Below are 25,123 nucleotides of genomic sequence, written 5' to 3' on the forward strand. Positions count from 1 at the left end.
GAAGAGAGTGTTGGGACCCAACACCTACTGCTTTTCCAGCCATCTTCTCTATTGAGATTGCTCGGCCTCTTCAATCTCCAGCGCTTCCTTCAATTTTCGATGATGGAAGTGTGAAACCTTAGCAATAACACTAGCCTCCTCAATACAAACATGATGATTGGTTTTCTCAGCATGTTCAGCTAAAGCGGAAGACTTAGTTCGCCTATGCTTAAGGTCCGCTACATGCTCACTAATCCTTTGACTAATGGAGCGACCAATCTCCCCAATATAGGGGGTCCCACAGGAAGAGGGGATCAAATACACACCTTTCATATCTTTAGGGTCGATAGGATCCTTCACCGATTTGAGGGACATACGAATGGTGTTCAGGGGCCTAAAGGTCACAGGGACACTATGCATCCTGAGAATCCTTCCACTCTTATCAGTGGTCCCCTGAACATACGGAAGATGGACACCTGGAACCCATTCCTTCGGTTCCCTTTTAGTCAGAGAATTCTTGGTAGCTTTAAGGAAAGCCTTCTGACCCATGTATCTACTATAACCATTCTCAACAAAGACATCAAGGAGATGGGATTTTTCTTTCTCAAAACTCTTCTTATCCGAGATCCTTAGGGCCCGAGTAGCAAGGGTATTGAGAACACCCATCTTTTGAGCCGGGAAATGGTGGGAACTGGCATGAAGATACTGCTTTGTATGCGTTTTCTTCCAAAACACTTGGTGGGCGAGGGAACCATCACTATTCTTAGAAATAAGAATATAGAGGAACGGAAGGCAACCATCAACATCCTGCTCCTTAGTGAACTTAATGGCTGAGGATTGATTGTTGAGATGATCAAAGAAGAGATCTAATTCTTCCTGGCCGTGAGACCAGATAACATTGGTGTCATCCACATATCTTTTCCAAAGCTTTGGCAAGAGCCGGGAAGAGTTTAGAGCCTTGGACTCAAAATCTTCCATAAAAAGATTAGCAACGACAGGGGAAAGGGGTGAACCCATGGCAACCCCGCAGGTTTGATCGAAGAACTCTCCCTCAAAACTGAAAAAGGTAGACTCATGTGATTTTCGCCGAAAAATATTTCGTAATTTGGTTGAGTTGACGAGGCTCAAACAGACAGGGAGCCCAAAGACTTACATTGCAGATTTCTTAAGGGTCTCCGTGATGGTGCCTAACCTATCCACGACACGGAGGGTCTATATGTATGTTGAGGGGTTAGCAGAGCCACTTTGGGGTCTAGTCTGATCCACTAGACCAACCACACTCCAGGACGCTATCAGCAGGACCCGGGACTTACAGGATGTCTTACCCAAGACCCGGACACCTTACCCCCAGCGACAAACTTTCCAATCTAAGGGGAAGGATGTGAGGAGTCCACCTTCAAAGGGGAATCCAGGACGAGTACAAATTGATGACGATGTCAGGAGGGAGCTGAAGAAGAAGCAGTTGTGCTTCACATGTCAGGAGCCATGGGCACCGGGACATACATGTGCTGCTGGCAAAGCACATTTTATTGACGTCTTCTCCGAGAGCAGTGGAGAAGAGGATGACGAGGATGATGTGGAGGCACGAGATAGCCATGCCGTACAAGGACCTTTGCCACCTCCACCACCAGCAGCAGGTGGTGCATCTTTTGCACCCACCAGAGGGGCCCTTGCAGCATTGCGAGGAGTTCCCAAGTATCTGACGCTACGTATACGAGGGACAGTACGTGGCCAGCGAGTATCAGTTTTGGTTGACAGTGGGGCGACCCACAACTTCATCAATGCACAAATGGTTGAGCAGAGAGGTATACAGACAAAGCTTCGATGGGTTTTCAGTCTTGGTCCCAGGAGATCAGACCATGACGTGTGCTCGTTATGTTCCAGAGCTTTCAGTGACGATGGGCACCTACACATTGACTGACCACTTTTTCGTGTTCGATATTCCGGACACCAACATGATACTGGGTGTTCAGTGGCTTATCACTCTAGGGAAGGTCACGATGGATTGGAAGACCCTAGAGATGGAGTGGGATGATGAGAAGACAGGGAGGCATGAGAAGATACAGAGACAGCACACATATCTGCCTCAGACTGTTTCAGCTCATGGAATGGAGGCAGTCTTCCGGAAGGGGGACATAGAGTGCGCAGTGGAGCTGCAAGCATCAGAGACAACGACTACAAGGCAGACGGTACACCCAGAGATATAGTCTATCCTTGATCGGTATGCCATAGTGTTTGGGGAGATTCCACCAGGACAGCCACCGGATCGGGGGTTTGAGCACACCATCGAGCTTGAGCAGGGCATACAGGCTGTGATTACCACCCCCTATAGGCACCCCAAGGCCTATCGGCATGAGATTGAGCGGGCTATCTAAGAGTTGTTGGCTCTTGGGCACATCCGACCAAGCAAGAGTCCTTTTGCTTCTTCTGTGGTGTTGGTGAAGAAGGAGGACGGTACATTGAGGATGTGCATTGACTATAGGGCCCTGAACAAGAAGACCCTGAAGAACAGGTACCCCATACCCAGGATCGATGAGTTGATGGACGAGTTAAGAGGGGCATGTTTCTTCTCAAAAATTGATTTGAGATCTGGGTACCATCAGATTCACGTGAGGGAGCAGGACATTCCCAAGACCGCCTTCAGGTGTCACTATGGGCACTTTGAGTTCTTGGTGATGCCTTTTGGGCTAACCAACGCCCCAGCTACATTTCAGTCCCGCATGAATCACATCTTTCATAGTCACTTGAGGAAGTTTGTGTTGGTATTCTTCGATAATATTCTCATTTACAGCAGGACTTGGGAAGAGCATCTCCAGCACATTGAGACAGTCTTGCGTATCTTACAGGAGCAGCGGTTCTATGCCAAACTCTCCAAGTGTGAGTTTGGGTTTACGGAGATGTTGTATCTGGGACACATCAAAGGGGTGGATGGAGTGAGGGTCCATGAGGAGAAGATCAGGGCCATCAGAGAATGGCTGGAGCCGAGAAATGTGACGGAACTTCGAGGATTCAATGGCACTTGTACTTACTACCGGAAGTTCGTCAAAGGTTTCTCACAACTTGCTGCACCCTTGACAGATTTGACGAGGAAGGAGGCATTCAGTTGGTCGGATATAGCGCAGCGAGCCTTTGACAGGCTCAAGGAGGTTATGAGCAGCTGCCCAATGCTTGCGTTGCCAGATTTTACGCAGCCATTTGTTTTGGAGTGTGATGCGTCGGGAGAGGGAATCAGCGCAGTATTGATGTAGGGAGGTCACCCTATAGCCTTTGAGAGCCGGAAGCTCCTTCCGCACTAGAAGTTGTATTCTATATACGACAAGGAGATGCTAGCCATCATGCATGCATTGGCTAAGTACCGGAAATATTTGGTGGGTAACAGGTTCAGGGTGAGACTAATCACAATAGCGTCAAGTTCTTTTTGAGCAGAAGCAGCTACAGGAGAGGCAGCAGAAGTGGATCAATAAGATCCAAGCATATGACTTTGACATTGAGTATGTCAAGGGTAAGAACAACGTGGTAGCAGATGCCCTTTCACGTAGACCAGCCACGTTGTCTCTTATGAGCTTGGATACAGACTGGAGGGCTCGACTCTTACTAGAGTACTCCAAGGACAGATTTGCATGTGAGGTTCTGGATGGGCAGGTGGCAGATGACAGGTACAGGGTGGTCGATGAGATCATCTATTACAGGGACCAGATCTTCTTGACTGATCGGTCTCAGCTCAAGAAGAAGATACTCCAGGCATCACATGATTCACCTTTGGCAGGACATCAAGGGTTTACCAAAACCTACAAGGCCATTAGAGAGAGGTTCTCATGGAAGGGCCTCAAGGAGGACATACTCCAGCACATTCGAGAGAACGATGTTTACCAGAGGAACAAGGGAGAGATGAGCCATCCTGCGGATTTATTGCAGCCTCTTCCCATTCCAGAGGGGAAATGGGAGAGTATTTCGATGGACTTCATCACAGGGTTGCCCATGGTACAGGGCAAGGATTGTATCTTTGTCGTCGTTGATCGACTAACGAAGTACGCACATTGTTTTGCCATATCCGCACACTATACAACAGCACAGGTGGCTGAGCTGTTCTTCAGGGAGATCTTCAGGCTACATGGTCTTCATAAGACCATCGTCAGTGATAGGGACAGCCATTTCATGGGCGGGTTTTGGTAGGAGCTTTTCCAGTTGGTGGGGACGAAGTTGACACCGAGTACCAGTTATCACCCACAGACGGATGGGCAGACAGAGATAGTTAACAAGTGGCTGGAGGGCTACTTGCGTAACTATGTCAGTGGGCAGCAGCAAGCATGGCTGAAGTGGCTGCATCTGGGGGAGTACTGCTACAATACTTCACATCACATGTCCATTGGTATGTCACCATTCTATGCCTTATATGGGTATCATCCTTTATCTTTTGTTGACGTGATGTTTGGTGATAGCAGGGCTCCTAGAGCCAAGATTTGGATCCAAGAGAGTCAGGATATCCTCCGAGCTCTCAAGGATAACATGGCTACAGCGCAGAACCAACAAAAGTTATATGCCGACAGGGGTCGGGTGAAGAGACAATTCGAGGTAGGGGACATGGTCTACCTATGATTACAGCGATACCAACAGTTGTCACTGAAGCAGAAGGGGGTTGAGAAGCTCAAGCCCCACTTTTATGGGCCATACAGGGTGATACGCAGGATCGGACAGGTTGCATATGAGTTGGAGCTGCCCCAACACAGCAAGATTCATCACATTTTTCAGGTATCATGCCTGAAGAAGGCATTGGGGCAGCAGGTGACAGTGACAGATGAGCTACCACCCATGGATGATGAGGGGCATTTGGTATTGCAGCTGGAGGCTATCATTGATACCAGGGAGAGGCAGCTGCGGAGCAAGACGGTCCAAGAATTCCTGGTGAGGTGGAAGAATTTGTTGGGTGAGGATGCCACTTGGGAGAGTGAGAAGATCTCACAGCATCCATCACTTCAGTTGCTTGAGGACAAGCAACATTTTGCCGGGAGAGACTGTAATATTCCTAATTAGCCATGGCTAATTGGAATATTCGATTTTGTTCAATTTTTGCCTTCTATAGTTATTTATAAATAAAAAAGTGAGGAAGGGGGACATAACTCACTTTTAGAATAAAAAGTCACCTCCTAGTAGCACAACGTTGTGACTTAGAGGGGAGCCAAGGGGGCCAAAGGGGGACGCAAAAATGGAGCCCACGCAGACACATGGAGGGACTGTGCAGGAGGGAAAAAACACGTGGCAAGAGGGGAATCACGCAGGAGGAGGTGAGCCTTGGGATTGAGAGAGGCAAAGGCTATAAAAGAGAGAGGAGCCCCCTCATTTTAATCATTCTGTTATGAGCAGTTGTGATAGCCATTTTGACTTAGAGCACGTTGGCTGTTTAGCTAGTCTGCAGCACTGTTTAGTACATTGAGTGTCTCCGTTCGGAGATCTCACCCTTAGCCCCGGGGGACTTCAAATGCCTGCTCGAGCAAGGTATTTCCATTGGCATTCCAGCAGTAGTTTCATCAGCACTTCAGCAGCAGTTTCATCAGCGTTTTGGAGGACTGCGCAGCACTGAGAGGAGGACGCAGTTCTTTCTAGCAGGAGTTTGGGTTGAGGGTTTACAGGAGGATTTGTGCTGAGAGGTAGAGCAGGAGATCAGCCCTTGCATATTGGTGAGTTTTGGCAATGGTTTCAGGCAGGTTTCTGGAGTGTTTAATTCAGTGGCAGCGCAAAACATTGAGGGACTACACAGAACCCCAAGGGGGTGATTTTCGGGGGTCGGCCATTTCAGAAAAGCTTTCCGGGCTTTTCTGGGTTTCTTGAGTAGAGTCTGATTCCAAAGTTTTAGCCTTTTCTGAGGAGGGGAGCAACCCCAAATTCTCATTTGATTCCTAGCAGCAGCAGCAGCACACCAGTTCACAAGCAGCTTGGACACAATTCAAAAAGGGACCATTCCTTTGCTATTCTGAGTGTATTTCTTCATTTGCCTTGTGCAAGTCGAGGTGTTATCTTCCTGATCACCTCCTGTACTCATTCTATTACTCAGTATAATAAAATGGCTTAGCATTCTCTCTGCATTTCGTGAGTATCTGCTTATGGTTTATTGTTATACGTTGTATCATTGTTATTTGTATCTCTTTGAGCATTCTCGGCTATTATACCACTTGTGTGTTTCTCGTATACTCTTAGACAGAGTCTGGAAAGGACCAAGTAGCCTCCGGATCTCAGCCTCTTTTCAAAGGCGACATATCTGGTAAATACCCTCCCAGTCCATCTCTGGTTGGAGTTTTGCTTGTGTTTGAGGAATATTCCTGGTAAGGGATATTACACTTTTTCCCCTCCTTGGTCAAAACATAATATTATTAATAAAAAAAATATTCTTACTAATATATTCTTTACTAATAACAGCGATTGAGTCAAGCTAGTTATATTCTAATAGCTATTTAGCTTCTCTCTACATCTATTTATTTTGATGCCTAGATCTGGTTACTCATCTTGTCTTGAAGATGTACCACGCTAGTTGGTTCGAAACACGTCGAGGAGATTTTCTCCTATGTGTTTTTTACCGAAAGATTCTTTGTCATAAATATTTGTTTAAACTACAGGATACATAGTTGAGAATGAGCATTGCATATCACCCCCAAACAAATGGTCAGATAGAAGTGGTTAACAAGTACCTAGAAACCTTTTTTTAGATGTTTTCCCTTTGAAAAACCACAAGAATGGGCACAATGGCTTCCCCTCACAGAATGGTGACACAATACCTCGTATCATGGAGCTACCAAAATGGGTCCCCCTATGAAACTATTTATGGCCAAAAACCATTGTCGATCACCTCATATTTACCAAGTACTTCAAGGTTCAAGCAATGGATCACACACTACACACCAGTGAAGCCATTATCCACATAATAAAGGACAATTTGGTTATGGCTCAAAATATAATGAAGCAACAAGAGGACTAGCATCACTTAAAACGTTCTTTTGCAACAAGGATCAGGTGTTTCTTCACCTTCAACCCTATAAAAAAACATCACTCACATAAGAAAAAACACCTCAAAAATTAGTACCAAAGTTTTATGGACCCTATAAGATCATCCAACACATTAGAGAAGTGGCCTACTAACTAGATCTTCTAGCCCACTCCAAGATTCATCCAACATTTCATGTGTCTTGTCTAAAGAAGGTCCTAGGATCAAAGTGCAAGGTGCAAACCAACTAACTAGAATTTGATGAAAGGCTACATCTGGCTTCACCTCGAACCAGTATTGGATACTAAAGAGCGTCAATTATGTCAGCGCAAGATCAATGTGGTATTGGTCTAGTGGAAAGATATGGCACATGGAAACTAACCATGATTCTACAACAATTTCCTCATCTACAAACTTGAGGAGAACATTACTGTAGCAGGGGGAGAGCATATTAGGGTTCTACCTTAGCCTATTTACTTTAGAATACCTAGGAATTAGTTAATTGTTGTAAGCAGCCATCCTATTTGAATAAGACCCGTTGGATAGCAAAGAATAGTTATTGAATGTGAAAGGGCCCACTTTGTAAGGCCCACAAGGTAGTTGGTATCCATTAGTGACAAGATCATAAGTAGTTAGGGATTCCCTATGGAATATTTGTCTTGTGTTGTGTATTTGAACTTTAAAGCTCCGCTTAGTGAAAGGTCGCCCTATTTTGAGAGGCAAGTGAACATTGTTTCGCTTCTACATATTATCATAACATAAGGGTATCTTTTACAAATTGCATCTTATTGTCTCTTGTTTTTGGTTAATTTGCAATTATATTCTATGTAAAGCTAGTCGCGTTTCGGTTTAAGGGTTAACGAACACTACAAGTATTATAAATGAGATCAAACTCAACATAAAGATTGATCAACCCAAGAGTTTTGTCCTTCTTCCAATATACAAGCTAATAATTGTTGAAAACAGTAGCGAGAGAAGGTCCTTCTTGACTTGTGCCTTAGTCAAGAAAAACCACAAACAGTCTTCCTTTAGCATGCACAAGTTCCTAAGAAATAGGACGAGGTCATGGAGTAGTTAACTCATGCACAGGAGTTGGAGGCTCAGTTTTGTTTGTCTCCAAGTGCGAGTTTATTTTTGGAAAAGGATGAGTTAGTGAGCTTCAGTTTCTAATTGAGGCAGGATGAGTTAGAAGAGTCAGTTTGACTCAGTTAACAAATCAATCACAAGTCCAAGTTCTAAAATTAACTTGCCAGATTTAGCATGATCAAAAAGCTTATAAGGAGGACGAAGGCACCTTTGTAATTCATTCTTGTATGCACAGGTTGTGTGTGTGAGAGCATCTTGCTAGCAGAGCGTGTAAGGAGCAGCCTATATGCAGTTTTGAGAGAAGAGAATTTCCTTGTGTTGTGCGCTAGGATTTAGGGAGAAATTCCTAAATAATAGGGGCTCAAGTCTGCTCTAGGAAATAGGGATTTCCAGCGCTAAGGAATAGGAGCCAGATTGCGCAAGGAAAGAGGAGTCTGATCAGAGGTTCTTGCAAGGAGTTTCAGCTAAGTACTAGCAGAGAGAACACTTGTGTTTTTCTATTGAAACAGTTTGTAAAGAAATCTGATTGCTCAGAAATTTTTCTCAATAAAATCTACAGCAAGTAGAGGGTTTTCCCAGTTGGGTTCCCTAGAAAATTATTCTCTTGTGCAATTGTGTCTTTATCTCTGTGTTTAATTTCATTGCTTCTATTCTTGAGGAATTTTGTATCTTGGTGTAAAGAAATTAGTTTAAGATTGTTCATTCAAGCAGAAAGCAGAATTTCAAGGAAATTCAACAATAATTGTCATCATCTTCAACAAGAAGCAGCCTGGCCAAGTAAATCTGTAGACCTTTGCTTCGAAGTAGGGTAGTGATTTGATCTACCCAAGAATGATAGTTGAACCCATTCAAATTGGGAAACAACCACTTTGAATCCATACGCTGAACAATAGCAAGATGAAGGCTCCTTGTGGAGTGAAAACTTCAGAAATCTGCCTTTCTAGCTCCAAAAGGTACAAAACCGTAGAAATGAAGGTTGTGGCCTTAAGGAAAGGCGAACAATACCAAGAATAAACTAAAAGGATGGGGCGGCCCAAGATTAGTGTTTATATCTCCAGATCCCTTAAAGAAACCCTAGAAGAGATGATCCAAGATGACCTTAGTTTCACACCTACTACGATCCCATTTGTTATTGATAAGGGTCAAGAGAGGAACCAATAGAACCAAATCTCACCCAAAATATGAAATATCCTCCTCACAATTGTTGAAAACATAAATATACAAGTGTGCCCAAGAGAAAAATAGCAATCACAAAGAAAAAAACTCCAAAATAGAGTGCCCTTAGGCTTATAACACTTGATACTTCAAATCAAGAACATCGTAAGATAAGACAAAACAAACGACAGCTTGAGTTGTGTGATTATACACAACTCAACTGCAAAGTCCCTTTAAGAGGGGATTAGAGGCCCACAAAACAAGGGCACACTCCCCAAGAGGGTTAATAAACCTACAAAACAAGTTTGACTAAGTCAAACTCTAAATCTAGTATGCAATAAACGAAATAAAAAAAACAACTTCAACCACAATTACAAGTACATAGTGATATATATGAGTTGGGCCATGGCCACATTTACAGTTTACACTAATAATTTCAACACTTTGATACCATGTCGTATATTTACATCTACATTATATGCAGATCTGCAATCAAAAAATTGTCCTATAACTAAAACCGAAAGACTAAAACACCAATCAGAGCTTCAAATTTGCATAAACAAAAGTGATAAATGAAAAACTCGAAAGTGCAAACCCCACATATCAAGAGATGAGAACAACCCTGTAAAAGATTAAATATGATCTAAAAAAAAGCTGCAAGAATGTAATGAACAGCAAGCAAAAATCTAGTAACAACAATCATTGTGTTTTCATTAACACATAAGAAAAACTAAAAACAAAGGACCTACAATGGCTTCTCTCGAGCCTTCACACTCTCATATATATGTGTTCACACACCTCACATGTATGAATAGATAACCCTAATTAGTGCGTTGTGCCCATGTAATGTTCCAAACTTAAATAAACAGAGATATGCAAAACAAAAATGATTTATAACTCAGAAAATAAAACAATCAGCAAATGCTCAATAAAATCCAGAAGTGAGAACCAGTTGAGCCATTTTATTAATGAAATGGAGCAAGTATAATAGTATGGAGAAATGCACCTAGGCTTGCCACAAGGGCAAGCTTGACAGGACCCAGGTGATAAACAATAATCTCAAAGGTGGAAAATGACTGCTCCTCTAATGCTTGTTGTCTCCAGAAACTTCACTGTTGGTTGGACAGGAAATGCAAGAAACCCCGTCTCTGGTGATATGAAAACGTTGAAACTTTAGCCCCAAGCTCCTTGGCCAAACCCCACAGAAACCCAGAAAGGGTTTGGCCTGAATCCAACCTCCAAAATTCAACCTCCAATATGCCCTACGCCCTCCAAACTGCTCAAGAATACGACTTGCAAGGAACTCCAGCGAAAACCTCCTCCAAGCTCTGAAAATGAAGCAATCTCCTCTCCAAATGTTTCCCTTAACCTCCCTGTAAAGTTCAGCCTCAAATAATGATACTCTACCCTCCACGTGAGCACCAAGCGCTACCTCTGCGCTAGCCCAGGAAATGTGAAAGTCCCCCTGCAAAGAAGCGCACTCTTCCAACTCCCAAACTCTCCAAAATGACAGCAAACCTCCTATGCCTCCTCTCAAGAAAATCTCCTAACTAAACTCCATTGCAAGACACCACAAGCAAACTCAACCTCCTCTTCACTGCATCCTCCAGTAATACGCACCACCTGGAGATGAATGAAACTGCTAGAAATCACAATGAGATCCTCCTCCTGAAGAATGAAGAAAAACCTTCCTAGGGTGGCACTCGAAGTCCCCCGAAGAAAGGGTAAGCTCTTCGCTTGAAGAACTCATGCTAAACAGCAAGTGACTCGGCTAAACAGCGCAAGCAACCAAAGAGAAATCGATATGCCAAAAATATGAATGAAATGAGGAGAGTTGCCTTATATAGATTTCGTGGAGCAATTTTTCCCTCCAATTCTACCTCCATCGTGGGCCCTCACTTAACCATCTCCATCCAAAACTTAACCACCTCCATGCAAATCAAACTAGAGAGTGTGTATTTCCCTAGTGTCAGTGACCCCCATGTGTAACTTAACCACAACAAAAATAATTTTCCCAAGTCTAATCTCCTAATAAAATAGAATGGGACCCACTATCTCCAAAATTGGCCCCATAATATAATAATTAATCTTGTTCCAAATTAATTTAGGAAGGGACATGACAATCCTCCCCTCCCAAATGTTGCTTGTCCCCAAGCAACTTCAATGTTGGATGCTCAAGTATGTGCTCCCCTTCCCAAGTGGCATCCTCATCTAGTAAACTCTTCCAACGCACCAAATACTCTCTGATGACCCTGCTTCTGAGCTTCCTCTCCCTAGTCTCCAAGATGGCCTCTGGCTCTAAAATCAGATGCCCCTCATCATCAAGTGGAGGCAACTCCACAATTGTTGTAACTTGCTGCCCCAACACCCTCTTGAGGCATGACACATGAAAAATGTTATGGATCTTGCTCCCTGGTGGTAGCTCCAACTCGTAAGCCACCTCTCCAACCCTCCTGATCACCCTATAAGGCCCAAAGAATCTCGGTTGCAGCTTCTTGGCCCCCTTCTGCTTCAGCGTGGACTGACGATAAGGCTGCAATCGAAGGTAGACCAAGTCCCCCTCCTCGAAATGCCTCGCTACTCGATGTCAATCAACATACATCTTTTATTGGTTCTGGGTTGTCTATGAGTTATCCTCAAAAGCCTAGAGGATATCTTGGCTCTCTAGGATCCAATCCTTGGCCTTTAGGGCCCTACTGTCTCCAAAAACAATGTCAGCAAAAGACAAAGCATACTAACCACATAAAGCACGGAAATGAGTCATACCAATGGACATGTGATGGGTGGTGTTGTAACAATATTCTCCTAGATGCAACCATCAAATCCAAGCCCTCTGCTGCCCTATCACATAGTTCATGAGATAACCCTCTAACCACTAGTTCACCCTCTCTGTCTGGCAATCGGTCTGTGGATGATAGCTGGTGCTCGGGGTGAGCTCGATGTCGACTAGCCTGAAAAGCTCATGCCAAAATCCTCCCATGAATCGACTATCTCGGTCACTGACTATAGTCTTAGGGAGTCCATGCAAACGAAAGACCTCCCTGAAGAACAACTTTGCCACCTGTGAGGTTGAATATCATGTTAGTATAGCAAAGAAGTGTGAAAACTTGGTTAGTCGGTCGACCACCACGAAAATACAATCCTTCCCTTGCACCGAGGGAATTGGATGGGAAGAGGTTGCAACAAATCCTGCTGGATGGGTCAACTCTCCTTTGTTCCTCTGGAAAGCTTCACACTCCTGCACATGCCTCAACATGTCTCCTTTGAGGCCCTTCCATAAACCTCAACATGCCATATACCTCTTCCTAAACCCCTGGTGCCCAGACAAAGGAGAATCATGAGTTGCTCGAAGGATGCACTCCCTCAACAAATATCCCGAAACCAAAAATATATGCCCTTTATAATAAATAACCTCATCCATCACCCTGTAGCCCTCATCTGCATAGTTTCCCTCCAAGATCTCGCATGCCTGACGATCCTTGGAGTACTCTACCAATAACTGGGCCTTCCACTCATGACAAATGTTGATGAGTGAAAGCCCAGCTGGTCTCCTGGATAGTGCATCTGCCACCACGTTATGCTTCCCCCGCACATACTCAATATCAAAATCGTATGTCTGCACCTTGCTGACCCACCTCTGATGTCTGTCATTGAGGCCCTGCTGCCCCATGAAATGGCGAAGACTGTTGTGATCCATCTTCACCCAAAATCGGTTCCCCACCAAGTATTGTCTAAACTTGGCCAATGCATGCATTATGGCCAACATCTCCTTGTCGTAAATGGAATACGGCGTCTCATGCAATAGGAGCTTCCGGCTCTGGAAAACAATGGGGTGCCCTCCTTGGGATAAGAGTCATAAGACTGCTCTGATCCCCACACCTGATGCATCACACTCCAATGTGAAAGGCTGAGTAAAATCTAGAAGTGCCAATACTGGGCAACAACTCATCACCTCCTTGAGGCAATCAAAGCTCTCTCCGTCCACGCAAAAGCCCCCTTTTTAGTCAGATCAGTAAGGGGTACTGCCAACTGTGAGAAGCCCTTCACGAACTTCTGATAATAGGTACAGATGCCCAAAAATCCTCTCAACGTTGTCACATCTCAGGGCTCTAGCCAATCTCAAATGACCTGAATCTTCTCCTCGTGCAACTTGATCCCATCTGCACCTATGATGTGTCCTAAGTAAAGCATCTTTGTCAGCCCAAACTCGCACTTGGACATCTTGGCATAGAACTGTTGCTCCTCCAATATACGCAAGATTGTCTCTAAGTGTTGCAGGTGCTCCTCCCATGTCCTGCTGTAGATCAAGATGTCATCAAAGAATACTAGTACAAACCTCCTCAACTGGCCTTTGAACACATGGTTCATGCACGACTGAAAAGTAGTTGGTGCATTGGTCAACCCAAAAGGCATGACCAGGAACTCAAAATGCCCATAATAACATCTGAAAGTTGTCTTCAGGATGTCCTGCTCCCTCACCCGAATCTGATGATACCCCGACTGCAAATCTATCTTAGAGAAGTACTTGGCTCCTCTAAGCTCGTCCATCAACTCATCAATGCGCGAAATGGGATACCTATTCTTTAGCGTCTTCTTGTTGAGGGCCCTGTAGTCAATACACATGCGGAGAGTCTCGTCCTTCTTCTTGACCAACACAATTGAAGAAGCAAACGCACCAGAACTCGGTCTGGTGTGACCCAACACCAATAACTCCTTGATGGCCCTCTCGATCTTGTCCTTATAGGCCTTGGGATGCCTATAGGGTGTAGTAATGATTGCCTGCACACCAGGCTCCAACTCTATAGTGTGCTCGAACCCCTTGTCAGGTGGTTGTCTCGGCAGTATATATCCAAAGACTACAGGATATCTATCCAATACTGTCTAGATGTGGTGGCATGGTCTTCCCCCCATCCTTTGAAATCCTCAGCTCTACTGCCCATGCTATGTCTCCATGCCTCAAATCGGCCTCCATTTGATGGGTCGAAACTCTGAAGGGGGTACGAATGCATGCCCCGAAGAACCACCAGCTTGCCATCCAATCCAGCAAACTCCATCACAAGCTACTTCCAATCGGCAGTAACCCACCCAAGGGAATACAACCATTGGACACCCAGCACCACATTGGTGTCTGGTACATCCACCATGAAAAAGTGGTCTATCATCGAATAGTTCCCCATAGTTACTGTCAAAGAAGGAACATATCGAGTGCACTGCATAGTCCTCTCTCCTGGTATTAGGACTGAAAACCCCTCAAACTCTGCAGTGTTGATGCCCCTCCTCTGGACCATCTGAGCATCAATAAAAATGTGGGTCTCCCCACTGTCTATTAAAACTGAGACACATTTCCCTGCACCGTACCTCTGATCCTCATGGTCAAAAATTTGGGAATCCCGCACAAAGAAGCTAGGACTCCCCAGGCTGGTGCGAAAGATGCTCCTCCATGTGAGGGTGGTGGTGGTGATCCCCTCCTTGTTGGATCCTCGTTGTCTCCTCCACCAAACTCCAACACCACATCATCCTCCTGATCACTGTCTAAGAAGGCCTCGATGTAATGGGCCTTGCCCGCTATGCACCGATGGCCTAATGCCCAAGGTTCTTGGCATGTAAAACACAACTTCCTTCTTCTAAGGTCTCTCCTGGTTTCGTCATCCAACTGACCCCGCCCTTGTGCTGCTCTCTGCGCTGCGGGCGCTCTAGTGCCACTTTCCTTCTGAGGGTAGGGAGTGCATGAAGGAAATGGAGCTCGGGTCTTGGGGATAGCCCCCTGCAAATCTCGAGTGCAAGATACTGCCTCCAGAAGAGTAGATGGTTTGTGTGACTTCACCAGTCCCCGCAATGGCTCTGTCAACCCCTCCACAAATGTGTATACTCTCCTCGCATTTGACAAATCAGGTACCATGACTAAGACCCTCAAAAACTCCAAGATATAATGCTTTGGATGCCCTGTCTGTCTGAGTTGGGTCAACTCCCTGAAGTGAGCCTCTAGATCCCTCCGATCAAAGTGCTCCACTACTCTCCACGTGAAGTCCTCATAGGAGATCACACTGGCATGCCCCAAAGTGGACAAACCATGAAACCACCAACCGTGTGCCTCCCCCTCTAGGTGCAATGTGACCATCTTGATGGCCTCTACCTCTATCATCTGGTTGAGCTGGAAGTATGTGTCCAGCTTCTCTACCCAAGCACGTGTTGTGCACTTGGTAGTGCCATCATAGGTAGGAAAATACATTTTCCCAATAGAACAATGCAGTTCATAATTTTGTGTGCCATAAGTTATAACCCTTCCCCTTTTCATTCTGTTTGAGTTTGCAAAAGTCTCTAAAAGTTAGACCCTCTCTAAAGTCTGCACCCATGGACTGCCACTCCCGGAAATGCTCCCCCATCAACAATGGATCCTCCCCACTAGTTTCACCCTGCGCCAAAGGTATAAAAGAGGGTAAAGTAGCTCGAGTTGGCTCACTCGAGGATGGTCGTTGCACAGTAGGTGAAAGGTGATCGAACTGTTGAGAGGCCCTTGAAGTCTCTCCAACTATAAACTCCCGGTGAGTGCTTCGCTCCCGATTCTGCATCTTGATCTCGTCCAGCATCTCATTTTGCTCTTTTGCCAAATCATTCAAAGCCTTCAAAAGACTACCGAAAGCCATCTCTTCCCTACTCTTGGGCTCACCCATATCTTCTGCTACCACAGTCTTCCCACGATCCTCTGTGTCTAGAGTAATCTCCAACTCCCTTTCCCTGCTCTAGTACCTCTGCCTCCTGTAAGTAATATTCTGCCAATACTCCTCACTCGTAGAAAAGTTTTCCCACAGCTAAGCTAAAATCTAAGCTCTGATACCATTGTAATGTTCCAAACTTAAATAAACAGTGATATGCAAAACAAAATCGATTTATAACTCAAAAAATTAAAACAATCAACAAATGCTCAATAAACTCCAGAAGTGAGAACCAGCTGAGCCATTTTATTAATGAAATGGAGCAAGTACAATAGTATGGAAAAATGAACCTGGGCTTGCCACAAGGGCAGGCTTGAAAGAACCGAGGTGATAAACAATAATCTTAAAGCTGGAAAATTATTGCTCCTCTAATGCTTTGCATTGTCCCTAGAAACTGCACTGCTGGCTGGAAAGGAACTACAAGAAACCCCGTCTCTAGTGCTCAGAAAATGTTGAAACTTTAGCCCCAAGCTCCTTGGCCAAAACCCACAAAAACCCAGAAAGGGTTTGGCCTGAATCAAACCTCCAAAATCCGACCTCCAATATGCCCAAACTACTCAAGAATATGGCCTACAAGGAACTCCAGCGAAAACCTCCTCCAAGCTTCGAAAATGAAGTAATCTCCTCTCCAAATGTTTCCCTTAACCTCCCCGTAAAGTTCAGCCTCAAAGACTGATACTCTACCCTCCACGTGAGCACCAAGTGTTGCCTCTGCGTTGGCCCAAGAAGTGCGAAAGTCACCCTACAAAGAAGCACACTCCTCTAGCTCCCAAACTCTCCAAAATGACAGCAAACCTCTTATGCCTTCTCTCCAGAAAATCTCTCAACCAAACTCCACTACAAGACACCACAAGCAAACTCAACCTCTTCACTGTGTCCTCTAGTAATACGCACCACCTAGAGATGAATGCAACTGCTGGAAATCACAATGAGATCCTCCTCTTGAAGAATGAAGAAAAACCTTCCTAGGGTGGCACTTGAAGTCCCCCGAAGAAAGGGTGAGCTCTTCGCTTGAAGAACTCGTGCTGAACAGCAAGTGACTCGGCTAAGCAACTCGAGCAACCAAAGAGAAATCAATATGCCAAAAAGATGAATGAAATGAAGAGAGTTGCCTTCCTTATATAGATTTCATGGAGCACTTTTTCCCTCCAATTCTACCTCCATCGTGGGCCCTCACTTAACCATCTCCATGCAAAACTTAACCACCTCCATGCAAATCGAACTAGGGAGTGCATATTTCCCTAGTGTGGGTGGCCCCAATGTGTAACTTAACCACAACAAAAATAATTTTTCCTAAGTCTAACCTCCTAATAAAATCGAATAGAACCCACTATCTCTAAGTTGGCTCCATGATATAATAACTAATCGTGTTCCAAATTAATTTAGGAAAGGACATGACAGCCCATCTAGTCAGACTTGACAAGAGGGAAATGTGTTTATGAAACCTAACTACCAGTGATAGACCCCAAAGAGAGTGCCCCAACCAATGTAGCCTACCTATACATAGAATAGCACTTACACAATTTTCCATGAAAGGAATCTATCATAACTGCCTAAGGAATCCATCACAAAGTTTCCATAAATGTGTGAGAGGAATCTGTCATAACCTTACATTGACCAAAAATAAGAATATGCCAAGAGTCCTAAGTGTAAGGAATTTGTCATGGGGGCATAAGGGAATCTCTCCCATGTGGTACATACACCCATCTTCTTATGAGAAAAATTTGGAGCGACCAAAACCTAAGAATTTCCTTCTAAATACAATTTGTTTCCTTTTTAGATGCGCAGTGATTGAATGTGTATCCGGATCTTAAACTAAGCATGTTCAATCCGGATACTTCAGTGTAGAATTTAATTGATGGACTCCGAAAGCATTTTTAACAAATTCTGATCATCATGCTGAGAGTGCTCTACCAATGCACATTACCTCTGTTGAATTGGCTAAAAGAATCTATCGTTAAGCACGCATGCTCTAGATTTAAATCATATCGAACTCTTTCTCTCTCTATTTTTTTCTTAGTAACATTCCATCAGTCTGCATGCTCTGTTAGAGGTCCACAGAAAACCTGTCGTGATGCACACGTCAGCTCTGTCGCGATGTTAAATTCCTAAATTGATCAGGCCTTCGGGCTTCTGGAGTAGAATGCCAGCACAAACGGCCTCCCTTCTAGATTGCAGAGCACGTCTCAAAATGAAGATTGGAAGGCCCAATTAACTCACCGCAACTCCACGACAATCTGTAATTTCAAAGTACATCAAATCGAATTTGAGCGAATAATTCGGCCAAACGGAACGGGTTGACAAATTTTTGAATTTATTTAGAAAATTCCGCTGAATTTGATAATAATTGATGCCAATCTCTCCATGTGATTCGTTTCGGGTAGATCTTCCTCTGCAGTAAGGGACAACAATTCCTCCACAATAACTCTAGCCCGAGTGCGTGCAAGATCGCTCCCATCTGCCCATGTTCCATTGTCATCCTCCAATAAGTCCCTCGAGATAGAAGTTGTTTGTTATAGAGTCTTTTACACTGAAATCACGCAATGTCTCAAATACTGTCCCTGAACTTTCCATGTCCAAAAATATCTTGAAGAACCTTCGAAATAATAGTAAACATATCTGCAAAAGGAAGATCCTCGTATTGCCATCTCTGCAGCTTGAACTATAGTCTACCCATGCATTAATCCCATAATAAAAACGGAGAGACCATCCCCAAAGAAAATGCCCAAGATCTCATAATCTCCCCAACGTCCATCAAACCAAGCAGGGAATTCATCTGGACCAATCAGCCAGTACTTGGAGCTGTGGTCACGAACAAGCTCCAAGCGGATAGATAGCATCGAGTCATCAACAATATGATTATTAAGAACCACTGTATCTGAGTCTAATCAGAAGCCTCCACTGCGCCCTAGATACCAAATAACCAAGATTGTCCGTAGCTAACACCTAGGGATAAGATGCGAGAGGACACCCCTATCTAATGAATCTGCGCAGGTAAATCCGATAAGACAAATCACAAGTAACCGAAACCAAAGCAGAAGCCTCTGTGAACATGGTAGACACCGCCCCTGTGAATTGGGCTCTGAATCGTGGGAGGACTCGCAGTACGGAAGAGAGGGGGAAGACTCCGTGAGATTGTCAAAACTTGGGGAGGTGCTGCACGAGCCTGGGGAAGAGGGCTTGCAGGGGTTCCTAGGATAGAATGGGGAGGGCAATTTATTATCCCACGTGACCGGTACACACCTCTCTCTGTAGCCATGCTGCCAAAGGCAAACAGGATGGAGGCGGAGAGATTAAGTTCAATGCATTGGTGACTTCCAAGTAATGGACATTGGCGGGAATTGAACTTGTGAACACTACTAAGACACCGACGACTGTGCTTCGAGATTAATGTAACCAATCTAGGGCTAAATACGGAAGTTCAAAATCTGCGCCAGCGTGACTGGGACCGTGAAACAAACATTTGCATTTTACAATCACATACTGTAATACATTCGGATGGAGGATTTAATCACCTTTTATTCTCGCAAGCAGGCAATTTGGCATGTGATGCTACGCGTCTAGAAAGAGGATCATTAGCATTCAAAATGGAAATGCGAGGCAATTGAAGGCGAGGACCACGTAGAGTCTGTAGAGAATGGGAAATGCTGCTGCTGTTGTTGGAGTAGCAACAGGAGGAAGCATCAGCCATCGTCATCGCCATCCCTTCAACACGATTTCTCTCAGCTAAGGTAGTTTGCACGACTCATTTGACATAATACAAACAACATTATCATTTTCTACACATGCCCTGCCCTGCATTGCATTATCCAGCCACATCCCAAGCAAGCCATCCACGCATCACATACCGTTTTGGTCGTGGAAAACTTTGGGCATTATGATTTTTTACACCGCTCTTTACCTTTTTACATTTTTAAAGGTGGATGAATTTACTTCAGTTAGTGGTTGTCCATTTTTGTCTTCTCAATCAGATTTGGCATATTTTGTCTTATTGGATTTGGTTAGCTGTGCACGGGTAATTGTTAATGAATCTGTTGATTAAACACACACAAAAGATATAAAATTTATGAACGATACTTTTTACCTATTTTAAACAATACTTTTAAAAAATATATTTTTTATAAAAAATTAATTATTAGTTAATTAATCATTTTTAACTTTTAATATTATACAGCTTATATTAAATTATTTTATCATTATCATTGTGAATTGTTACATACACGACATGACTTTGCAGGGTCAATCTTGCATGTTAAATTTCTTCATCATTATTAATTACTCTAAAAACAAGTTTTTAATTAAATTGGTTAGTGGATTGTTTATATATTATTATATCTTATAAATAATAATTTTATTATTAATCTAAATTTGAATATTATAAATTATTTATATAATTTAACTTAATTTTAAAAAAATTTAAATATATATAGTATCAATATAATAATAATAAACATTAATTTGAAGAGCTTATCGGAAGTGGTGCAAGGAGCGGGAGGATGGCTCTGACGTGGCCGCAGGCAGGTAAGTGGTGTGCACACATCGTCGCACTTGCAAAAGGTTAGGGTAAAACAGTTTTTACTGCAGCTAACCATGGCATTTGTTGCATCTGTTACAACCCTCCCGACCAGTCGCCATCCGGCTCTAGCACTCGCAGTCAACTGTCTCTCCGGCGGTCTCGGTGGCGGTTTCTGACATCATGGACAGTATGGATTTCGAGGAGGAAGTAGACTACTCCCTAGACCCGTATCACGGGCAGTCTATCTTCCGTAGCCCTAACCCTAACCACGCCAGCTCTGATCTACTACCGCTCTCGGATCCGGTTTCTACGTTGGTTGTCTCGCTGCCTGGTTATTCCACATCCCCGCTTCAATTTGGATCGCTCTCCCTTGAATCTTCGGGCCTTGACTGCCCTCCACTATTCCCCCGAGACCCTAAATCTGCTCACGGCTGTTTCACCTCCATCGCCTGCTTTTGATCCGATCCCTTCGATCTTCCCCCGCCCCCATCTTGTACGAATTCCCAAATTCCGCCAAACCCTAGCTCCCTCCCCCTCTCGCTGCTTTGAATCGCCCGTGATCAGGGTCAAAGCATCGACACCGCAGATGCAAGAAGGCTCAGATCCACTGCAAGGACACCCATCGGCTCTGCAAACCAGGAAGAGAAAAGTCAAGTGTGTGAAATCTACCTCAAAGGACCTCACTATCATATTTGGAGAGGACATTCTGATGGGAGAGGTAGTGGATAAGGCCAATACAGTACTGGTTGGGCATGTTAGAGGAAGGGCATACTCAACGGCAAGATTAACAAGCTGGGTCAAGGAAATTTGGGGCAGCACTCTACAAGAGCTACTAGAGGTTCAGAATCTAGCAAGGGGATGGTTCGCGCTGCATTTCTCCAAGGCGGACTACACAGAGCTAGTTCTTGTGAAATATTGGCATATTGAGATGGCGTCGGTCCTTCTCAAACGTTGGAATCCATTATTTGATCCAGAACGGGAGCAAATAGGTGTCGGCCCCATATGGGTTCGATTACCAGGTTTACCTCTTCAGTATTGGTCTGAAGCAGTCTTTGTAAGGATTGGGAACGCCCTTGGAACATATCTGGATTACGACAAGACCTATGTGCAGACCAAGAATAGAGCGATGGCTAGAATTCTGGTATATTTGGATACGAGGGAGGGACTGGAAGAGAAAATTACTCTTAAATGGTGGCATTACACCAGAGTCCAGATCCTGGACTATGAGGGGGTTCCTTTTCGATGTAGGAGGTGCCACAAGGTAGGGCATATCTACAAGGATTGTCCTTTGCTCATGAAATCAGCTGAACCCCATAGCTCACCAACTCCACAAAAAGGAAAAGCAACAGCCAAATAGGTCAGCACCCCGGTATCGACTCACAAAGCTCATAATCAAGGCGAATCCTCCAAGTCCGCGGATGAGCATTACAGAACGCCATCACCTCCACTGACCCGTGCTAGAGTTGTTGTTGCTGTAGAGGCCACAAGAAAAGCGGGTACATCTCTCTCTTCATCCCCTATCTCTAATTTTACTTCTGTCACATATGCTTGTTGTGCATCATTAGATTCATCATCAGCTTTGTTTAAGTCACCTGCTATTTCATGTGAGATTTCCTTGCCTCCACCCCTCATCTCCACCACCTCCCCATCCCTTCCTTCCCCCCTCCCTCCCCCCTGCCATCGGATTTGAACCATCCTGCTTTGCCCCACACATACAACCTTCGTTCTCGTTTCATCCCGGACACCAGCCACCAGACTGGCCTAGGTCTCACCTTCCCGGGCCGATCACACAAGCGACCCGGGGCCGTAAATCTAATCTCTCAAAAGCTATTCTGAAGGTCGGGGCGAAGTAGTCTCTGGTAAACAATCCACTATGGAAGGGGTTCTTAGAGCAATGAACACCCCTGGGAGGGTTCCACCATGAAATGCCTCTCCTTTAATTGCAGAGGCATGGCTAGTGCCTCCAAAAAACTAGCCCTGCGGAGGTTATTTGATATTGAACCTGTCGATATTATCATGCTGCAAGAAACCCTGGGAAACGCTGAGTCCATCAATCAAACCCTAGCAGCCATTAAACCTGGTTGGCATTTCCTCTCTCTGGATGTTGTGGGTAGATTAGGGGGAATAGCCATTGGATATGATCCTCGCTCCATAAATGTATCAGCCTCTTGGGGAGGAGTGGGATTCATTGGATTGGACTTATTCTCGGCCGATCTTGGTTTGTCCATTAGAGTCATCAATGTATATGGTCCCTGTCAGCGGAGAGATGAATTTTGGCAGCACTTCCTTAATACTGAAATCACATCAGTGGATCAGGTGATTATAGGGGGTGATCTTAACTTCTCCCTAGGCTTTGGGGAATCTTGGGGATCACAAGCCCAAGTTGACCCTATGTCAAATTTTTTCAGGGACATTCTGGATCAGCACAACCTCATTGATGTCCCCATGATCAAGCCCTTGCCCACCTGGAGAAATCGAAGAGTTGGGGATGCAGCTCTAGCTAGAAGGCTTGATCATTTCCTGATTAAAGTGCCTTTGCTTCAGCAGCTAAATAGATACAGACAATGGGTTGGGTCTGGAGGGATATCAGACCACTCACCTATCTATTTGGAAATTCTAGGACCTGAAGCCAAGCCAAAGTCTCCTTTCAAATTTAATCATGTTTGGCTCCAAGATCCGGGATATACCAAGTTGGTCTCGGACTATTGGACATCCCATCCCATCTCCAGTCACAGATCTGTGGCCGAAGGATTCTGCCATAACCTATCTCAGCTAAAACATTTATCCATCACTTGGGAAAAGGAGAAAAAATTAAAGGACGATCAGACCATATCAGCTATTGAAGCTGAGCTGAACGAGCTTTTGGATGACAACAACAAAGGTTTTGCCTCTGCAAATGAGAAATCTCATCTGATTGAGCTCAAAAAACAGAGAGATAAGATACTGAAGGAAAGAGAAGAAACATGGAGACTGAAGAGTAGAGAAATTTGGTTACAGGCTGGAGATGATAACACAAAGTTCTATCAGAATTTTGCAAAAGGAAGGAAGATAGCAAATACAATATGGAAAATGCCTCTCCTAGATGGAGGTGTGGCTGACACTTTCAAAAAGCTATCTCTTTTAGGCACCTCTCACTTTTAGAATCTTTTCAAATCTCCACAAGAAGCCAATCTTGCTGATATCATTCAAGTGGCAGGCTATTTCCCTAGATTTGTAGGGGAGGAGGAAGCGCAAGATCTCAATTCACCTGTAACACTTGCGGAACTTGAGGGGACCTTAAAGTGGTTCAAAAAAGACAAAAGCCCAGGACCAGATGGGTGGACGATTGAGTTCTACCTGGCTTTCTATGATCTTTTGGCACATGACCTTCTCTAGGTTGTGGAGGAATGCCAGACTACAGGCAAATTGTACAATGCCATCAATTCTACCTTCATCGCCCTCATCCCCAAATCTGATTCCCCCTCATCCTTCAATGACTTCCGTCCCATCTCACTCTGCAACTGCCTCTATAAAATTATTTCCAAGATCATCGCAAATCATTAGACCTATCCTATCTCATCACATCTTACCTGAATAGTTTGCCTTCCTGGAAGACCATTAGATCCATGAAGCCATTGGCACTGCTCAAGAAGCTATTCACTCAATTCGATCCAGGAGACTCAAAGGGATCATCCTCAAGATCGATCTGGCAAAAGCTTTTGACCGGGTTAGCTGGCTTTACATCAAAATGCTTCTTATCCACCTGGGTTTCCCGCACCTATTCACCACCTGGATCATGGCCTGCATATCCACGCCAACCTTCAATATCCTTATTAATGGCTCTGCCTCTCCTTTTTTCCATGCTGAAAGAGGACTCAGGCAAGGATGCCCTCTTTCCCCACTCCTCTTTCTGATTATCATGGAAAGTCTCAGTCGGCTAATCTATCATGAAAAGCAAAGTGGCAGATTATTTGGGCTGAAGATCAATGAACAGTGCTACCTCACTCATCTCCTTTTCATGGATGATGTTCTGATATTTCTGGATGGCAGCATTCGTGACTCGATAGCTTTCGATAAGATCCTTGCCATCTTCTCTAGGGCCACTGGTATGTTGGAAAATCATGCAAAATCCACAATCACTCTGGCTCACACCTCCGCACAGGAATCCACCTTCGCATCACAGCATTTTCCTTATAGCACTCGTCCTCTTGAACAGGGCTTCAAATACTTAGGTTTCTGGATCAAGCCCCTGAGCCAAAAGATTGCAGATTGGAACTGGTTGGTCATCAAATTAGAGAAAATAATTACAAACTGGTGCCACCGCTTCTTGTCCAGAGCTGGAAGACTTGTGCTTATCAAATCAGTCTTGGAAGCCACTCCGGTATTCTGGATGGCATTGGCATGGATCCCCAGATGTATACTGGCTCGTCTCAAACAGATTTGTTGCAGATATCTGTGGAATGGCTGTCAGGACAAAAGAGTATTTGCATGGGTAAGTTGGAACAAGATTGCTTTGCCCAAAAAATGGGGAGGATGGGGACTCAAAGATCTAACCCTATTTGCACAAGCTTTGGCTGCAAAAATGGGCTGGACCCTCCTAACCAAACATAATCTATGGACTTCCATCTCTTATCACAAATATATTTGGCCACACCAAATTATGGACTGGATAAGGATGCCGCAATGGAAAAGGACAGGCATATCCTCGGTTTGGAAAGCACT

The 25,123-nt window shown here is 44.4% G+C and overlaps 3 protein-coding genes across 7 annotated transcripts in view; 2 read left to right on the top strand and 1 right to left on the bottom strand.

Annotated features, from left to right (window-relative positions):
* The window catches only part of LOC149238852 (NAD(P)-binding Rossmann-fold superfamily protein), a 342,556-nt gene extending 322,779 nt beyond the window's left edge, over window positions 1-19,777 (bottom strand). For 2 of the 5 annotated variants that reach the window (XM_089373201.1, XM_089373200.1), the window contains exon 1: window positions 19,422-19,777. In XM_089373201.1, the coding sequence (XP_089229327.1) occupies window positions 19,422-19,609 (188 nt within the window). In that variant the 5' untranslated portion in view covers window positions 19,610-19,777. The remainder of the gene's footprint in view (window positions 1-19,421) is intronic. The other 3 variants (XM_089373199.1, XM_089373197.1, XM_089373198.1) reach the window with 3 other exon arrangements.
* A 1,231-nt stretch (window positions 19,778-21,008) lies between these two features.
* On the top strand, window positions 21,009-21,779 carry LOC149238853 (uncharacterized). Its single transcript, XM_089369683.1, has one exon. The coding sequence runs from the start codon at window positions 21,009-21,011 to the stop codon at window positions 21,777-21,779; it is 771 nt and encodes a 256-aa protein (XP_089225809.1).
* A 593-nt stretch (window positions 21,780-22,372) lies between these two features.
* LOC149238854 (uncharacterized) lies at window positions 22,373-23,563 on the top strand. Its single transcript, XM_089369684.1, has one exon. The coding sequence runs from the start codon at window positions 22,373-22,375 to the stop codon at window positions 23,561-23,563; it is 1,191 nt and encodes a 396-aa protein (XP_089225810.1).
* The last annotated feature ends 1,560 nt before the right edge of the window (window positions 23,564-25,123 follow it).

Source organism: Pinus tabuliformis, chromosome 8 (genome assembly GCF_031772625.1).
Source record: "Pinus tabuliformis cultivar Carrire ecotype Pingquan chromosome 8, CPIR1, whole genome shotgun sequence".
NCBI lineage: Eukaryota > Viridiplantae > Streptophyta > Pinopsida > Pinales > Pinaceae > Pinus > Pinus tabuliformis.

Coding starts and splice junctions, on each gene's coding strand:
- LOC149238853 (XM_089369683.1), top strand. CDS start 21,009: ATGCAAGAAGGCTCAGATCCACTGCAAGGACACCCATCGGCTCTGCAA.
- LOC149238854 (XM_089369684.1), top strand. CDS start 22,373: ATGGCTAGTGCCTCCAAAAAACTAGCCCTGCGGAGGTTATTTGATATT.